Raw genomic sequence first — 19681 nt, forward strand, 5'->3', positions numbered from 1 at the left:
GATTTGAAATGGGGGAATATAAATAACTACCTTGGACCAGTGACTGTTTTTTCCCTTGATGGATGAAGATTAAAATTTCATTAACAGAGCAAACCTAAAATGGAGAAACTGCTACTTCCTAAGCTCTGATGGTTCACAATGGCCAGGGCAGAAGTTGTAGGGTGGAATTTCCACACACACCAACTGGGTCTTCTAATACCTCCCCCCAATTGAGAAAATAAGATCCAGAGCTGGTGTGCTTTTTGCCCCTTTCAGGGCCATGTCAGAGGAACAAGGGGGCTTTGAATTCTGTACATCTGAGTCTTGCCCTGATCCATCCCCAGAATGCCCTGTTTATGGCTTACTGCCTTTGAAGCACCACCAGCCAATAGAGTAACAGCTGTTGCAGTGCAGAGGTCTCTGCCTGTGAACCTCCCCTCTTCACCCACAGAAAGTGAAACATCCTATGGCGGCTCAGCCACCCACCCAGGAAGTATAGGATTGCTCCCTTAAGCTTAGTATAGAATTGTGCCCTATGGCTCCAATCCATTGTGTTCAGTGATCCTTACCTCTGACTAAAAATTACCAGGCCTTCCCTGTAAGACTGTAGTCCTAAGCACACTTTCTATGGCTTAATTCAGAGTAAACATGTAGAGGTTGGTGCTTAACAGCAAGGATATAAATAGCAGAGCACATGGACAACTGAGATTTCCATCTGTATATTTCCTGTGCTAACACTTCTGCCAAGTTTTGTTTAACAAACAGATGAGCCTACTATAAAATGACTATGAAATGATACTCAGTTGGGCATATGGCGTATGTTCTTTACAAAAATAATAATATGCATGCATGCAAAAAGAATTCCTCTGCTTAGATTGCACTACTGCTAGGTAAGTTCAGGCTGAAGAAAGGGTAGGATTAGAAATGGAAATGGCACATCCTGTGCCCACTTACTTGGGCTCAATTGGACATCTAAGGAAACGTGTGTATGTGCTGTAAATGTTTCAGCCTCGATACACATGAGCATCTGCGCTGGTTTTTGAATGTTAGCATAAGCAATAGAGATGACTTATAAAGGGATACATTAAGGATGCTTTCTTTCCTCAGCTTAAAAATTAAGATAGATTTGGGGATGTCCCCTTTTATCCCCTGTTCTAGTGCAGTGGCGGAAGCTGATGGTATTGAGCCACTGATCAACCTTCTGAGTTCTAAGAGAGATGGGGTCGTTGCGAGTGCTGCTACTGTTCTCACCAACCTGGCCACCCAGGAGCCTCTGTGTCTCAGCATCCAGAGCCATGGTATTATGACGGCAATTGTAGAACCACTGCATTCCACCAACAGCATAGTGCAAAGCCGAGCAGCTCTTACCGTCGCTGCAGTTGGTTGTGATGCTGATGCCAGGACTGAGGTGAGGTACATGCAATGCAGAATCCGCTTTGAAAATCATGATGGGGGGGAACTCTGGTATCTTTTGTTTTGTGCGGCTTTCTTGAATCAGTGCATTTATTATGCTTCCTAGAAAAGATCTAGTTTGTGGTTCTTATATAAAAAGTAGGAACCAAGTATGTGCTGTCTTTGTTACAGTATATAAAATTTGTGCAGGGAAATTTTACCATGGTGCACTATGCAAGTTTGGGGGTGGGGTATGAATGAAGCAAACTAGAGGTGGGGTAATAGCTTCATATTGAAGCATATGCTTTTGTATACAGAAGATCACATGTTCAATCTCTGGTTTCTTCATTTGAGGGATATCAATGAAGCCTCACCAGGGACTGGTGTTTTATTGCAAGTGTATTCTTCAGCATGCTCTTGACACAATTAATACAGTACTGGTGGTGGATTTATTCTGCTTCAGTTTGTTCTGAGAAGCAAACACAGTGCAGACATAACCTTCATTTTTCAGCCTAGAGTGTTGCCAAGTGCTGACAATATTCCTACTGAATGTATCCTTTGACAAGCAAGCAATATATCTTTTTTTCTTTTTTAGTTACGGAACTCAGGAGGGCTTGAGCCTCTTATTAAGCTCCTATATTCTAAACATGATGAAGTCCGAAGAAATGCCTGTTGGGCTGTTATGGTTTGTGCAGCCGATGATCCAACCGCTGCTGCAATGACCAGGCTAGGGTGAGTAGTAGGAATCCCAAAGTGACTGTTAATGGTGACTGCAGAACTTGTAATCAAGAATTTACATGTGTGTATAATGCTCCTGTTCAGGGTTCTATTCAGCTGGCCATGGCCTTCTTCAGGATACTCCATTACATTCTCACTTCCCTTAGTTTACATTTCCCTCCTACCAACAACCAGCATTATGTGCCTGAACATGCTCAGTCTTAATGGTTTTTCATTCTGCCTGCATATCCCCCCTTTCACACCCACAGAAGTTTTTTTCTCCTGAATATTTTTTTTTACTTCTACAAACCTTGGCAGTTTTGCAAGCCTCCTGATAACCACCTCCATGTGTACAGGTAATGCTGTTTTGACTACATAAGGATCCCTGCTCTGAGAATTTCACTATTGTACATAGAGATGTATTTTTAATTTCTTAAATTCTGATTGAGATAAATTATTTCACAGCTTATTCAGGCACAGTTTTGCACCACCGTAACTGTTATACAGTGGTCTTACTCTACAAAGGACTAGAAAAGGCTTAGTTCTACTATACAGAGAACTAAAACAGACATAACTAATTGCAGAATGAGTCTCTTTGCCATAACAGATCAGGCTAGATCAGATCAGATATTAATAGGCATTATATTATAGTAGAATAAGATTTTTTTTAATGGGTTAGAGTACAAAGAACTCTTTTTATTGTGTACTTCTGTTTCTGGAACAGTGCTTTAGATATCCTTGAAGAAATTAACCTGTCCATTGGGCGCAAAAACAACTTCAGTGATGCAGCTTTGGATAAAATACTTGATCATAACCTTCCACAGAAATATAGCCAAATGGGTTTTTTAACATCCAGCAACATAATAACAGATGGGTTCTATGACTTTGGACAGGTAAGTTTACTTTAAGTATGTTAAAATATTCAGAGGGCTACTGCCTGTCTTCTTGCTCTATTTATAAACCCTGTGTATCAATAATGCCTCAAATAATTTGCGAGCTAAGACTTCACATACATGAAACAACCCATCATACTTCCATTAGCTGATGGGCTGGCAAGTTGCAATGCAGTGAGGCATAAAAAATGACAATTGCAGCTCAAATGACAGCACAGGGAGGGGATGCATGAGGCAGTCAGTCTTGGTTGGCAGCCCATTCATGGCAGTATGCTGAGAAACACCCACTCCAGGACTGATACTCATTCTAGCTCTGACCTTGGTGGGTCTTAGGATTCTATTAAAATATAAATTAGAGCTTACAAACCCTAAAGTCTGCTATGCCTGCTCCAGTCAGGGTCGTACCTAGGGGTTTGTTAGGTTGGCCCCCTCTGGCTTGGAGTGGCTAGGAGCCCGTCTGTCCGCACACTCCCAAGCCAATCCTCTGCTGCTCTGAGCAGCCGGGCAAGATTAACCGTTTTGGTGGCTCACCTAGAGACAGTTGAGTTTCCTTGAAACCTATGTTGAATTACATCTTGTGCTTCATTCTAATCTTCCTACATAGGTAAAACCAGGTGTAAAACTACTGTCACTGGAGGAACTCAGTGCTCAGCAGCTTAATGATCGCCGTGCTATAATCTTAGTAAATTCTAAAACACCAGAACTGTGAGTCTGTTAAACACTACTCTGACATGTATTGCATGTTACACGAGATTGAGGACCCTGCAAAAAAGATTTCTGGGAGATGTTTGCAGGGGGTTTTGTAGGGAGGGAAAATCAGCAAACATCCCCTTCCTTCCTCTTCCATTAGCAAACCTATCTGGATCAAGAGCCTTTGCACTCACAGAAGGGTATCTACAATTTGTGGATAATTTTGGTTTTATCACTTTTAATTTAGGAATTTAGGAAGCTGTCTTTTATATCAGTTCAGGCTATTTGCTCATCTAGCCCAGTTTTGTTTACTCTGGCAGACAGCATCTCTCCAGCATCTCAGGCAGAGGTCTTATCACCTGCTACCTGATTCTTTTAACTGGAGAAGCCAAAGGTTGAACTGGGGACATGTGCACACCCTTATGTTGTACAATAATATTCATGACATTTGCATTCTGAGATCCAGGTTTAAAATTATTCAATTACCAACTGCAGCACCTTAACCATCAGCCACTGAAGAGTACGCCATTCTAGTTCCATCAAATGAGATGACCATAGCCTTGGGGTGGGGGCACCAGACATGTACCAAACCCTTAGTAGCCTCTTGCACAATATCCAACCCAACCAGTTAGGCAGAAGCTTCTTTCCTGTCATTAGCAGTGTCTGCAACCACCAGCTCTCTACTATTTTTATATTGTGAGCCAACCTGCAATCCTCAGATGAAAGGCAGCATAGAAATTTATTTATTTATTTAAGTATGCATCAATCCTGGCCTGGCACTTATGGAGTGACTTAGATTTCATTTTTCCATCACTATACTCAGCCAGTTGTATTGAAGATTGCCCCCCTATCTTACTGAACATTTGTAATAACATCACATTTTAGCCAAAGTGTTGTTGTGCATTGGGTTTTTTTAAGCAACTTTCTCAACACCTGCAGTTTAAGTTGAAACCATCTTGCAAACAAAAGAAAATGTTCCAGGAAAGACTGAAAATAGGAACAGGAATACATAGAAGTAGAAAAGATAAGAAGGAAAACACACAACCCAAAAAGGAAAAAAGAAGTGAAGAAACCATGACAAGAAAGGAGTGCCTCTAGTTGCATCCCTCTTTGAAGGTTACGCACATCCTCAGTCCAGTCCCATGTACATCAACAGGCTTTTTCCTGCTGACACACCACCTAGACTGTTCTTAGGATAGGGGTTGGCTAGCCTGTGTGCTGGACCTGACTGCCAAGAGTATTTTTGTAACCCCTAATAATTTTGCTTTTAAAACAAAAAAAAAATCTCTTCTCTTGAGGGGTCCCCAGGTGACACCCCCGCATTTGTTCAGCAACCCAAAAATTGGGTGCCTCTAACTTGATTTACTTTGAAAAATGCTTCTTCTCCTTCTATCCAGCACCACTCCCTCTTTCCTGTGCTCCGGGGCCTTCTTGCAATAGCAACTGTTGCAAATAGGGCTTAGAGCTCAGGAAGGAATACTCCTTCATTTTTCGTGGCCAGTTACATCTCCTCTCCCCGCCCAGATGCCAGCAGGTGCCAGTAGCCAAGTCCCCTCCATGGCAGGGGTTCGTGGGGTGCTAGCGCTAGGCTGAAGACACAGAGGGGTGGGGAGGAAGGAGGGTGCCCTGGGACAGAGGGAGGCATTTTACATGTGCTCTCACATGGCGGTGATGGAGCAGGCTGGGGAGGATCAGCATAGTCAATTTTTTGGGCAGGGCTCCCCAAAATATTTTGGGGGAGGCTGAAAGAATCTGGGCTCCTTAGAATTGGCACCTTTGAAGGGGCCGTCTAAATGTAGTGTGCATACTTGCCTGCGATGTGTGTGTGGTCTGTACATGTGCTGTAAATGTGGCGAGGGTTTGTGTGCACATGCACATCTGTGTAAAGGAGTGGCTGTTGGCCATTTTGGCCATATCTACAGCAGGTGTGTGGCCCATTGATTGAAAAAGGGTAGGCATCCCTGTCTTCAGGCATGCTCCTTCGCTCCCCATGTGATACGTACTTCTACTTCTACTTCTACTTCTACTTCTACTCCTTGGTGTGTGGAGTGCCGCAGGGCGCAATTCTCTCCCCAATGCTTTTTAACATCTTTATGCGCCCTCTTGCCCAGATTATCCGGAGCTTTGGGCTGGGCTGTCATCAATATGCTGATGACACTCAGCTCTATCTACTGATGGATGGCCACACCAACTCGGCCCCTTACACACTGACCAGATGCTTGGAAGCTGTGGCTGGATGGTTTCGTGGGAGCCGATTGAAACTAAATCCTTCAAAGACAGAGGTCCTATGGCTAGGTCGGGATAGCATGGGGATGAGGGACCAACTCCCTTCTCTTGCGGGGGCCCAATTAGTGCCATTGCCTTCCGTTAAGAGTTTGGGTGTAATCCTTGACGCCTCCCTTTCCATGGAGGTGCAAGTCACAGCAACAGCCAAGGCGACATTTTTCCACCTTCGCCGCATCAAGCAGTTGGTCCCTTACCTTTCCCGCCCCGACCTGGCCACAGTGATCCATGCAACAGTCATCTCCAGGCTTGACTACTGCAACTCGCTCTACGCGGGGCTGCCCTTGAAGCTGTCCCAGAAACTCCAGCGGGTACAGAATGCTGCAGCGAGGCTCCTCACAGGGTCTCTGCCATGGGAGCATATTCATCCAGTGCTTTTCAAGCTGCACTGGCTCCCGGTGGAGTACAGGGTCAGATTTAAGGTGCTGCTTTTGACCTTTAAAGCCCTTCACGGCCTAGGACCCTCGTACCTACGGGACCGCCTCGCCTGGTATGCCCCACGGAGAGCCTCAAGGTCCATAAATAACAACACCCTAGTGGTCCCAGGCCCTAAGGAAGTTAGATTGGCTTCAACCAGAGCCAGGGCCTTTTCAGCACTGGCCCCAACTTGGTGGAACGCTCTGTCTCATGAGACCAGGGCCCTGCAGGATCTGATCTCTTTCCGCAGGGCCTGTAAGACAGAGTTGTTCCGCCTGGCCTTTGGATTGGAGCCAATTTGATTCCCTCCGCCCCCTTTTTCTTTTTTCTTTTCCTTCTCCTGCAATGAGGCTCCATTTTAATATTTTAATGTTCCATTATTTTAATGTTGTATTTTATTTTTGTTTTTAAGTTATAATCACTCATCTTGTTTTTATTATTGCTTGTAAGCCGCTCTGAGCCCGGCCTTGGCTGGGGAGGGCGGGGTATAAATAAAAAAATATTATTATTATTATTATTATACTTTTTTGTACAGATTACATTTTATTCTGTTATGTGGGCAAAATACTTATTTGTCTGATATTATGGTGTGCAGCAACAGCATAGCATCCTTTATTGTTCCAGTGAACTCACAGCTCCTCCTGTTGCAACAGATGAAAAATCACCACAAGATTTTCTTAGCAGCCGAGTTACAACCTCCAGCAGTAGTACTAACAGAAAAATTAGTAGAGAAAGAGCTAGGTATGTATTTGAGCTTTGGAATCACAGTTTCCCTCTGGGTGTAATTCTAAACTTGATGAAAACTGTTCTGAATTAGGTGAAAATGGGTATGTTTAGACCAACCAAATATGCATCTCCCTGGTCAGCATTTGAAACCAGAACCAGGAAGTAAAATTTGAAAATTCATTCAATTCATTCACTCATTGCATTTATATACCACCTTCCTGCCAAGGCATGCAGGGCAGTCTGCAGTTTTAAAGGACTGAAACTAATCATACAACATTTAAACACCATTTATCCAAAATCTGTGCTAAGCAGAGGAAACCCTTATAAATTGCATGCAACAGTATAAGCGAGATCTACCAACCCAAATGTTATAAGGACAAAATATATATGACATCCAACCCCCCAACAAATATTTCACAAACCCTGTGGCTCCCTTCATGAATTCTTGATTCCGCAGATATAGTCCTTCTGATTTCCTGCATCTAATGTAATCGCTTAAGACAACTGCACAACATGGTTTATATACAATAATATACATTATAATGAAAGAAGTGTGAAATAACAATGCCATCAACAGTCATGTATATTTCCCCCAGTGCAGATCTGCATTCAAGCATGAAAAACTTTATCTCTGTTCCTTATTGTCAGTAACATCTGGTTTTGATTGCTACTGACTATATGCTTCTCTCCGGGTGTAAAAAGCCAGTCTTCTAATTTTTATATTTGATTTAAAATGTCCAGTGAATTAAAAGGGTTGGATCCAATCTAAGGTCACAATCCTGTACAACAGGGGTGGCAGATCTGTGGCTTTCTAGATAACAATGGACTCCCATCAGCCCTAGCAAGCATGGTCAACGGTTAGGGATGATGGGAGTTGTAGGTCAGCAACCCTAGAAGGGCCACAGGTTCCATACTCTCTTACCTGGAAATAAATCCCATTGAACTTAGTGGAGTTTACTACTGAGCAGACATGTATAATGTTGCACTGTTTTGCACAGAAATCAATGTAATAGCTCCCATTTAAATCAATGAACTTGTTCATCATTAATAACTTTTTATATTGATTTCAGTAGGACCTAAGTGCAACTAAATTAGTCTGGATCCAGTTCATTGTAAATAAGTATTTATTCTGCTATTGTAATTGGTAATAAGTTAATGCTTTTTCTGTTTTTGTTTATTTGCTTGCTTGCTTGCTTCCTTGCTTGGTATTTAAGAAATGGGGGGGGGGAGGATAAGGTTAAATGCAGGGAAGAAGCATTTTATTAACCAGCATGCTAATTTATCAGCAGCTGGCCACCTTGAATGCATTCCTTATGAAGGTGCTACCAGTGGCAGAGCTTCATGCTCCAGCACGGGGCGGGGGGCGGGGCGGACTGCCCCCGGTGAGCAGGCGGGGGCGTGGCTGCCGTGCGTCCCAGGGGTGTGGTGTGCATCCTGGGGGAGTGGTGCGCTGCCTGTGGGGTCGTGGCGCCCAGCGCAGGCAGGGGGCAGCCGCGATGGCACCCCACCGGGATCACGCTGCGGGGGGGGGTGCAGTCCCCCCACACCCCTCTTCCTCCACCAGTGGGCACTACTCTCCATTTTCAGTCTCTTTGTTAGTATTAGTGTTAGTGTTCCACAATGAACCATATACTTTTTATTTTGCCTTTGGTTTTGTCTGAGGATAACCTGGAGGTTTTTAACATCACTGCCACTGCCCTCTATGCAATGTGTGCACAACACCCTAAGAATGCCTATGCCTTGTAGAAGTCAAGGAGAAATGGGAAATTACTTTGTAATTTCTATAGCTCAATCGAGGAGAAGGAGAAGCCAGAATCTCCAGGACGGTCTTCTTCAGTCAGTAAAGGAGGTGGTAGAGAGAAAGGATCGAGGTACTTTTATTCTTAAGAGCTTCTTATTCTTATTAAGTGTAGAAGCTTGAGACTGTTGTTGTTGTTGTTGTTGTTGTTGTTGTTGTTACTACTACTACTACTACTATTTAGTTATCCTATAGCACCATTCATATACATGGTGCTTTATAAAGATTATACCCCAAGGGGCTTCCAATCTAAAAAAAAGACAAAGGGAAGGGGAGAGAAATGGAGCCAAGGGATAAGCACTGGTAAAATATATGATTACACATAATAAAAACAAGTTTCTACAACCACTCAGAAATCCAGGCAGTTCTTTCAGATTCTTCCAAATACATATTCTATATGTACTAATTTTGTTTTTATTCTAAGATACCATATTGGTTGATTTTAGCACATGTTAGACTGGCAGGGTGGGCTAACAGCACTGTATAAAAAGCCTTTGATGTCTATGTCCCTAGCACTTGAGGTCATGATGTATCCTTTACTGGGGATCACAGTTGCATAGAAAGCAGAGCATTCCCAAAGTTTATATAGGACTAAGTCTTCATTTTGGCTAGAAGTAGGTAATCCTCCCCAAGCTCACTAGCACGATTCAGACACTAACAGTACAATCCTATTGATGACCACTCAGAGAAGTAAGTTAATAAAATGTCAATGAGACTTGCTATCAGGTAACCGTGTCTAGGGTTGTAGCATAAATCTAGGAGGAAGGATGAATGCAGGCTGTGCAGAGAAACAGATCTATGTTTGTGTTTGGTGGCTTTAGAGTAGCTTTCTTTGTGTCAACCCAGCAAAACAGCTTTATTGATTATTTTGTTGTTGTTCCACTGCTGTTTGATTTCTTTTTATTTTAGGTTGCTTTGGGTTTTTTGCTTCCTTTTAAGTTTCCTGCTTTTTAAAAGGAAAGCCTTTGGATTCATGGAAGTATTGTTTTTAAAACATCAGTGTCTATACAGGACCCAATTCAGCTCCTTTATAGTTACGCTTATGCAGCTGACTTCACCAGTTAAAACCTCATATTCTGGGATTTCCAAAATGTTAGCATTTCCCAACAGGCAGGGTATCTATCACAAATGAATTTTGGTCAAATTCTGGGTCAGATGTGAAGGCTGCTTCCACAATGGACATGATGCATACATTTTGTCCCCAGTGTGATCTTTCGGAAATTTATGAAAGTGGCTGAACAGAGTGTGTAACAGCTGTCTTGAATTATGATACCGATAATACAGCTATCACAGGAGTAATTCACACAGTATTTCTCCTGATTATTGAGGTCCCACATTTTCTACTCGTCTGTCAATAATATATGCAGATGGTTAAAACCATACCTGGCCACACTTGTGCTCATGATCACACAGAATAACAAACATGTGACTCATAGGATAAATGGAAACAGCTGGCAGCAATTTTTGTTAATTTGGTTGCAGTTTTTTTGGGTCCCTTTAATCCCAGGAACTGCAGTTAGTGGCTCCATCCGCCTATCACCCAGCTAACAGAGATCTTTCCGCATCTTGTTCTAAAGATGGCTTGGGACTACTTGCATATTTGGTGGGTTCATGTTTGCTAGTTTCTGCAAACAGACTCTTTAATTCTTTAATTTTTAACAGATGCCTTTTCTGCCCATAGGCCTTCAAAGCACCTAACAAATTGTTTAAAATCCATAAAAATACATAGCAGTAAAATTAAATTAATAAATCGAATACAGCAGCCCATCAAATATAAAAAGACAGTAGCAAGTAAAAATAAACTATCAAGGCCAGAGCTCTGATGAAATAAAATATTGTCTTAAGTCTGCCTTAAAGCATCCTGGATTATTTAAACAAAAAGGCTAACACTAGCTGATCTCAGCTTCCCTTTTAAGCTGCAAAGGGAAGGCACTCTTCTGAACTCACAAATGTGAGAAAGAAAGGATAATATATAATAAAGATATCCTCCTAGCATCTAATCACATATGAACAGCAACTGCATGCTGGAAAGCCTGTTTTGTGGAGGTAATGCAAACCTCAGGTGACAAGGATTTCCACAGTCTTGGTGTCTCTGGTGACATGATGCTGCCCTGTGCTAGTGCCATCCTAGTACCATCAGTAGTAGGATGCAAATTAGGGCTCTATCTATACTTAGAAAGTAGACAGGTTCATATGGGAAAAGGCCAATCAAGAAAATAACATAGGATCTTAGCATCTTAGCCGTTTTGCAGTGGTGGTGGTGGAATGCCTTTCCAGAAAAGGGCAGTGGTGGTGGGCCTTTGTAAAGGTAAAGGTAAAGGTAAAGGTAAAGGTAAAGCACCTGCTCTCAGCAGCCAGAAACACCATAACCAGACACTGGAGAGACCTGTCAGGAGTAAGCATGGACCAATGGTACCAAATAGTATGGGAAACAGCCCTACTAGAAAAATTAACTAATAAACTGAAACTGACACGGGGACAAACAGAAGAAGACGCCTTCACCCCGGTATGGCTCCCCTTTATCACATACACAGCCCAACAGGACAATGACAATAATCCACCAACAGCATACAAATCAATATGGCTAACCTGATCCAAAACACCCACCCACCTCACCCACCCACGAAAACAAAGATCACCACAGCCAATCACAAGCAAACAATCACACCCTAGGCCAACCCCAACCTCTCTCACCACCAAAGGAACACAAATGAACAACACAAGCAACGCTGACACCAAACTCTACATACATTAAACATAATAGAAACACCGCCACCCGACCCCACCCCATCCAGCTTCCCTCTCTCCACCCTCCCTTTCTTTTTTCTTTTTTCTTTTCTTCTCCCCCTAATGCCTCAACAAATGAAACGGATTTGTAAAAATGTTACATGAAAAAAAAAATACGAGGCACTACACTTCTGTAAAACAAGAAAATCCTGAATAAAACATACATTTTTTTAAAAAAAAAGGTAAAGGTAAAGGTACCCCTGACTGTTAGGTCCAGTTGTGGCCGACTCTGGGGTTGCGGCGCTCATCTCGCTTTATTGGCCGAAGGAGCCAGCATACAGCTTCCAGGCCACGTGGCCAGCATGACTAAGCCGCTTCTGGAGAACCACAGCAGCGCACGGAAAGGCCGTTTACCTTCCCGCTGGAGTGGTACCTATTTATCTACTTGCACTTTGACGTGCCTTCGAACTGCTAGGTTGGCAGGAGCTGGGACCGAACAATGGGAGCTCACCCCGTTTCGGGGATTCGAACCACCTACTTTCTGATCGGCAAGCCCTAGGCTCTGTGGTTTAGACCACAGCGCCACCTGCGTCCCGGGGGCCTTTTGAATATAAGGCTAGGTGTTGTGTCATTGGAAAGAGGCAGGGAATTCTAATCTAATGGTGATTAAAGCACCTTGGGTAGAGAGAGAATATCTCTTTCTTTTCTCTAAGCTGACATACCTGTTTACTTTAACTTAAATCAGAGCATGTGGGAAGCATTCCTAATACCCCTGTGCTTTTTGCAAAAGAAAAGGGAAAGGGAAAAAGGAAGAAGAAAAACCCAAAGAAGAAGAACCGGAGCCAGTGATGCCTAAAATAGTCGAAGAAGTTCCTCTAAAGGCCTCATGGTATCCCCCTGTTGATTCCATCTTGGTGGATTACATTACTGAGGTTTCCAAAACAATTCTCCCACTACCAACCACGAAAGAACAGGTTGTAGCCCTTGCGCAGTGAGTACCAGGACAATGTCTTTTCTGTGAATTCAAAGTAAATATTTTAAAGGATTGATTTAGAATATAGTCCCCATTTTGACCTGCTTTCCTTTATCAACCCTTCAGAGAGTTTGTCTCTGTTTATTCAGTATTGTGGGTCCTTTTGGTCACACATTCTCTGCAGAACAGACTTAAGACAGCTTTCAATTTCATGTAATTGAAAGGTAAAATAGGACTGACAAATAATAAAAGGAATAGTCTTTTAAAGCCTAAACGATACAAAGGTGCTTAAAAGAAAAAAGTTCCAACATTCAGGAAGGGTTTTAAAGGTTGAAAATACAAATGTATTTTTATGGTTTTCCTGGAAATTGACACAGGCCAAAATTGACACAGCTGAGGGAGTTTCAACACTGAGGCATCACCTCATGAAAGACTGAACTCCTTGTAAGGTAAAGGTAAAGGGACCCCTGATCATTAGGTGCAGTCGTGACCGACTCTGGGGTTGCGCGCTCATCTCGCTCTATAGGCCGAGGGAGCCGGCATTTGTCCGCAGGCAGCTTCAAGGTCATGTGGCCAGCAGGACTAAGCCGCTTCTGGCGAACCAGAGTAGCACACGGAAACACCGTTTACCTTCCCGCTGGAGCGGTCCCTATTTATCTACTTGCACTTTGATGTGCTTTTGAACTGCTAGGTTGGCAGGAGCAGGGACCGAGCAATGGGAGCTCACCCCGTCACAGGGATTCGAACCTCCGACCTTCTGATCGGCAAGTCCTAGGCTCTCCTAGGTACCCACAGTACCACCCTCATCCCTGAACTCCTTGTAGTGCCAGCTTAATCTCCAGTTGTGACAGCTTGTGGAGCAAGAACCTTCCCAGAGGTTCTGAGGTAGCAAGCTGGTTTATATGGGAACAGATACCCTTATTTATATTTGTACTGTAGATGATTTTTTCTTCATACTTGCTTTTTATTATTTAAAAGGATCTAAGTGCTGTAGGAAAAAAGATCAGCTCCTATTCACAAGCCTTGAGAGATCACGTAGAGTCAGCAAAGCACTGGAAGGGGAATGTGTGCATCTTTGAAAGTTATTGAGATGGATAATGAAATATAACATATTTAAACACCACTCAAGGTTTAAAGTGATCTTTTGTAGAAACAGTGCTAGTATTAAACCTGATTAAATATTATGACAATTGTTAATTTAAGTCACTATTGGATTTTAAAACAGGTTTGTTGCAGAAAAGATGGGCGGTCCAATCGAAACAGACAAATTGCATGAATTCAGCTGGGAACTTCATATAAGTGAAATTGAATATGAACTGAAATGCAATGTCGTGCCTATTGGGAAGATCAACAAAGGGACCTTCTACCATAGGGCCTTGCTTTTCAAGGTAAAGTCAATTACTCAGCCCAGATACAAGTTTCATTTTAACAGCACACAGCATATGCTAATGTATATCAACTTCAACATATCCTTGCTGTAGCGTTATTCAAACCTTATTTATTTGTGTACTTAAGCCATTTTGTGTTTGGTTAGTATTGATTTCTCATCAAGCAAAGACACACAGTCCTATTCTGCAAGCACCATTTAAAATCATTGGGAGAGAAGTGTGAGTGATGTTAATATATTGCAGTATTAAAAGCAAAATAATACAAATGACCATGTTGATGACTGGTGCAGTGCTGTGAGTTATCATCTCAGCTATATATTACTGCAATATGTTATATGTTGAGCTGCCTCTGAAGATAGTTCGGAATTCAGCAGCCAGGTTGCTCACTGGGGCAAGGTTTGAGCATATAATGCCAATCTTGGCCCAACCACATTGGCTGCTTAGTTTCTGTCTGGGCCCAATTCAAATTGTTGCTTTTCTTTTTTAAAAAATAATTTTTATTAACAGGCCAATCAAATCACATTATTTCCAAATCACATTAATTCCAAATTATACAGCCAGATTTTTAAATTTTGTTGGGGGTACCCATACTTCAAGCTCCGAACGGGGGTCCAAGCATCACTTATATTACTGCTTTAATTAGACAGTTCTATCCAGTTCTGTCCAGATAGTCTCTTTATTATTTACTTCATCTTCTTGTTGTTATCATATATTCCTTTCTTTGCGATCTCTGATAATCTTCACAAGCGGGTTGGAAACAAACATCCTCTGTGTGGGTTTTACACTTCCAAAAATCATATCACATATGGACAAACGCCATTCCACACTTCCGTAAAGAATTTATCCTCGGTCTGTCCTTTAATTTTCCCAGGCTTGCCAAATATATCACAGAGGGCTCTGCCAGGTTTAGATCACATTCCAATCATCATTCACATTCCAATGATCCTGGTCCCCCCCCCCCCGTCTTTCTTAGACAAGCCTGTTTTAGCGAGACACCATTTAAAGCTGCGTCATAAAATTTTCCTCCATACCCCGATGTTTACCAATCCTCTCTTTTGATCAATAATTCACTCCACACAGTTCTTAAATTCCTGCTTGTGATTAATAACATGCAACGATCTTCTTTCTGGGGTGGAGGGTTATTAATACTCACATAAGGCAAAGAAAATAAAAAAAATTTCCTCCACCCCCTCCGTTTCACTCCAAACATACCAGTCTCTTAATGGTGGTTCATCACTTGATTTATTTGTCCCATCCGTCGCTCTGGTCACAGGGATCCATTAATCAGCAGTCTTATCTCCCGAACTTCGCTTGATGTATGTGCTTTAGCTTCTTTCCAATTATATGTTTCCAATTATATTTTCAAGCTAAAGCGAACCCGGGCGCTGGTTGGAGACAGCGTCAGGAAGAGCCGACTTCACCGAGGGCTCGTGCCAAGTGTCCAGCACCCCCTTCTTTAGATTCCGGGGATGCATTATGGACACCGCTGGCAAGGCAGTCCCCCCCATCTCCTTGTGGGGTCGGGAAGGCTGTATACTTCCCATAGCAGCCTCTTAATTACCTCGTGTGGGTCGGAGAGATGTTATTGTCGGCCATCTTCCAATGCGCCGCCTGGTGGCCCCCAAATTGCTGCTTTTCACCTATAAAGTTTTAAATGGCTCAGGACTGCAATACCTCAAGGACCACCTCTCTCCAAATGAACTGACCTAGATGCACCCTGCAATCATCATCTGAGGCCCTTCTTTATGTGTCACCTCTATGATAGGTCCAGAGGGTGGCAACAAAAGAACAGGCCGTTTCTGTGGTGGCTCGCTGTTTGTGGAATACTTTCCCGAGGGAGGCTCACCTGGCACATTCATTATTTATCTTTAGGCACCAGGCAAAAACATTTTTCTTTGGCCAGGCCTCTGGCTAATTAAACAATCTATGGCCTTTTAGGCTGTGGAAGGTTATTGTTTTGTTTGTAATTATGTTAAGTATTTCTGTGTTTTTATACTGTAAATCACCCTGTGATCCTGGGATGAAAGGTGGTATGGTATTATATTTTTTATTATTATTATTATTATTATTATTATTATTATTATTATTATTATTATTATTATTATTATTATTTATTTCACTGATAAGCTAGACACTATTTCTTGCCTTTATACCCCTCTTTGCAGCATGGACATAACAGTACAAACCTACTTTACAGGGTTATTGTGAGGGTAGTTTCTGTGAAGTATTTTGAGCACTTAGGAAAAGCACAAGATAAATATTAAATATTTAAAAGGCTACTTTTTCTTACAAGAGATAATTCTATCTAACAGCAAACTTAATGGTCTTGTGCTTGGGCAGTGAAATGGCAACTCCCACAGGCAAACACAATATTGAATGATTTCTCTTCAGGGTGGAAAATGCATGGTACAATCTTTCTGCTCAATCATTTTCCTCTTGCTTATTTTCCTCTTCTCTCCATGTACAGTTTCCCTTTTGTAGCTTGTCTTTCAAATGGTAAAGCACTATTTTAAACTGTAAGCCCTTCAGTGCACTGACCAAAAGGCAGTATGTCAATGTAATAAAAATAAAGTAAAATATATCTCTCATCTGGTTACTTCCTCCCATAGGTTCTAGCAGACAGAATTGGTGTTAGCTGCAGCTTAGTCCGTGGAGAGTACACCAGAGCATGGAATGAAGTGAAATTGGTTGATGATTCTCCCTTGGGAATACCTGGACTTCTGCTTCCCCCTCAAGTATATATTGTGGATCTCATGTACCAGCCAGGCAATCTAATGAAAGAAGGCAGTCCAGAGGCAGATCACTATGGACGTATTTAATTATATTTCCAGAGCTCTTTGAAACCAAAAGCTGCTTGTTCGTAAAGCTAATTAACACAGAGAGGTTTGTAGGGCTCATTTTCAAAGATGGGCTGGGTGCCAACTGCAGCACCTTTACATGTACTGATGAATCTAGATAGGCGAGCTCGGTCTTTTGTTTTACTACATGGAGATTCTGTCTTAGAAAAGTATTTGGGGAGCGCACAGAATTTCAGTAGAAGTTTTGCTTATATTTTAATCATATTTTATTTATTTTAGTCTTTTGGAATAAAATGCAGATACCAGAAATTTGAAGTGGGGGCTTTATTCTTTATAGGTTACGTTTTAAAATTTTACAGCTCACAAGGACGTTTGCAGTCACTTTTCCATTTGAATGTGGGCAGCACAGCAATCCCTGTATGATATCTTATTTTTGCCATGTATTCATGGAGGAGAAGGCTATCCGTGGCTACTAGCCATGGTGGCTATGCTCTTACCGCCACAGTTGGAGGCAGAAATGCTTCTGAGTACTAGTTTCTGGAAACCACAAGAGAGGAGGGTGCTGTTGTGCTCATGTTCTACCCCTTGGTTTCCCACAGGCATCTAGCCTGCCACTGTGAGAACAGGATGCTGGACAAGATGGGCCATTGGCCTGACTATTCTTATACAGACTAGTCTTATACAGTCATACCGCGGGTTAAAGTGGCTTCAGGTTGAGTGTTTTTGGGTTGCGTTATGCGGCGACCCAAAGTAACAGAATGCGTTACTTCTGGGTTTCACCGCTCGTGCATGCGCAGATGCTCAAAATTACGTCATGCGCAGAAGCGGCAGATCGCAACCCATGCAGACGCGGGTTGCATTCCCTTCAGGATGCGAACGGGGCTCCGGAACGGATCCCATTCGCATCCAGAGGTACCACTGCATATTAATAGACCTGTTCTCTCTCGGGGTTTTTTTTGTTTTGCTTTTTTTGTTTGTTTGCAATTTCCATCAACGATAATGACATAAAACTGAAGTATAATAAATAAATAGACAATCCTAGGGCCAAACTAGATGTGATGGGGCAGCCATTAGTGTTCACATGTCTTCCATGTTCATGTGTAAAAGGGAGAGCCTATGGAGTGTGCAAGGCATAGAAGTGAAACTACCGGTATCTCCACACATCCATTTCAGTCAGCTGTGTTCTGCGTACTTTTATCCCAGCATAGTTCCCATAATGCAAGTTAGCTAACTGGGGCAGGGGGATGGTAGAGCCCAGTTAAGTATAGGAGGGGAGGGTTTAGCTCCCCCACCCTGTGCTTCTTTTCATATTTTAAAAAATAGACCCACGCTCATACCATTTTATGTGTGAATGGGGCAGACAAATTTATAAAATAAACATGGCTGCCCCAACACATGAAGCTTGGCTGTATCTTGGCATCCAGCAGCACCCTTAAATGTGCTTATAGCCCTGAAGCAGGGACAGTGTGAATAGTGCCTAATAGATAGTTCACACCGAACTATCAGTTCAGAAACTCCAACTTTAGCTCGGAGTAGGGTAGATCCATGGGCGTAAAAACTGGTTTGACTGCATGGATTCTGCTCACTAGCTCTAGGGATGGGGGAACAAATTTGATTTAGTTCACATTTGTAGGGGCACCTACCTAATTTGCACTTTCTAAAACAATGTGTGAACTGAAACACAGCCATACTTTGAAATTAGCAACGTAACGTGAACAAAAGTAAAGTGTGCATAAAGATGCATATTGGTAAAAATAACATACAAAAATGTGTCGTCTTTGGGTAAATGGTATGCAAATGTGTAGATCGGAAGAAATTCACACTGCTGCTGAATTTTTTATAAGGACTTGTTTTCTAAAAATTCACAAACTGATGTGGAAATGTGAAGAAGTGAACTTTAAGAGTGGAAAAACAAGAAACCAGAGTTGAGATTCACCCATCCCTACTGGCTGTTATGGATAATATTCTCCCAACCACATAGCACAAAACAAATCCTTTTCCTTTCTTTATTTTATTTATTTTATTTTATTTATATTTCTCCCCATGCCAAGGTCTCAGAGTGGCTGACACTAGTAAACTTGTGCAGAGGACCTGCTAGTCTGTGGATGATTCTGTGCACTGAGGTCTCCCACTTCCCCTGGAAGACACTTAGACTTGGGCTTTGGGAAATCTGTAGTACTGGGGTAAGGAACCTAATTTCATGCAACACAGAGAGATTGACTGGCATAGGGAGAGGGAGAGGGAGAGGGAGAGGGAGATGGAGAGAGAGAGAGAGAGAGAGAGAGAGAGAGAGAGAGAGAGAGAGAGAGAGAGAGTCCTGCAGTACTACAACCTCCACCCACCACTAGCTCTGGCTCAGAAGTAGCCCCTGGTTGTCTGTAAGTCAACGGGACCTCATAATGGAAAACCAAATACCCCACCCATGCTGTAAGGGATGGCATTTACTGGACCTGCTGAGTGACATCTTAGGAGCCAGGAGGAGATCCTTGGCTTACACTTAAGCACTTACATCCCCAGGGTATTGCTTAAAAAGTGGTCAGGACAAATATAACGCTTAAGAGGGGAGAAGAAAGAAATAGAGGGAAGGAATGAACAGTGGCTTGCCCAATCCTCTTGTGGCTAAGACAAATTGTGGAACCAGGATTTTTCCAACCCACTCTTAGACACGATGATAAAATTCACCCTTCATGAAATGAGTGTTTACTCCCTAAGCTTAACTTCTCCAGATGTATCAGCGTTCTCAATAATGGAATCTCAAGAGAGAGTCAGGACAAGCAGTTGGATTCATATGAGTCTTAATCAACCCACAGAACTGAGAAAAAAATATTGAAGGGTAAATGGGAATCTCATATCCTTTCTAAAATACTGCAATCTCTATTTGATCAAATATTGTCAGTTCA

General features: G+C 42.4%; 2 protein-coding genes across 19 annotated transcripts in view; one reads left to right on the forward strand and one right to left on the reverse strand.

Moving 5' to 3' along the window:
* Positions 1–17450, forward strand: part of ARMC3 (armadillo repeat containing 3) — a 67283-nt gene extending 49833 nt beyond the window's left edge. For 11 of the 14 annotated variants that reach the window (XM_081163196.1, XM_081163200.1, XM_081163194.1 and 8 more), the window contains 9 exons: positions 1138–1387; positions 1967–2103; positions 2813–2981; positions 3586–3686; positions 6996–7112; positions 8885–8968; positions 12413–12613; positions 13821–13983; positions 16593–17449. In XM_081163196.1, coding sequence (XP_081019322.1) covers positions 1138–1387; positions 1967–2103; positions 2813–2981; positions 3586–3686; positions 6996–7112; positions 8885–8968; positions 12413–12613; positions 13821–13983; positions 16593–16802 — 1432 coding nt within the window. In that variant the 3' untranslated portion in view covers positions 16803–17449. Of the gene's footprint in view, positions 1–1137; positions 1388–1966; positions 2104–2812; positions 2982–3585; positions 3687–6995; positions 7113–8884; positions 8969–12412; positions 12614–13820; positions 13984–16592 lie in introns of all 14 variants that reach the window. The other 3 variants (XM_081163189.1, XM_081163190.1, XM_081163191.1) reach the window with 2 other exon arrangements.
* PIP4K2A (phosphatidylinositol-5-phosphate 4-kinase type 2 alpha) overlaps positions 1–19681 on the reverse strand; it is a 190582-nt gene that overhangs the window by 142496 nt on the left and 28405 nt on the right. The window lies entirely within an intron of this gene.

This window comes from Podarcis bocagei (genome assembly GCF_964188305.1).
Source record: "Podarcis bocagei genome assembly, chromosome: 12".
Taxonomy (NCBI): domain Eukaryota; kingdom Metazoa; phylum Chordata; class Lepidosauria; order Squamata; family Lacertidae; genus Podarcis; species Podarcis bocagei.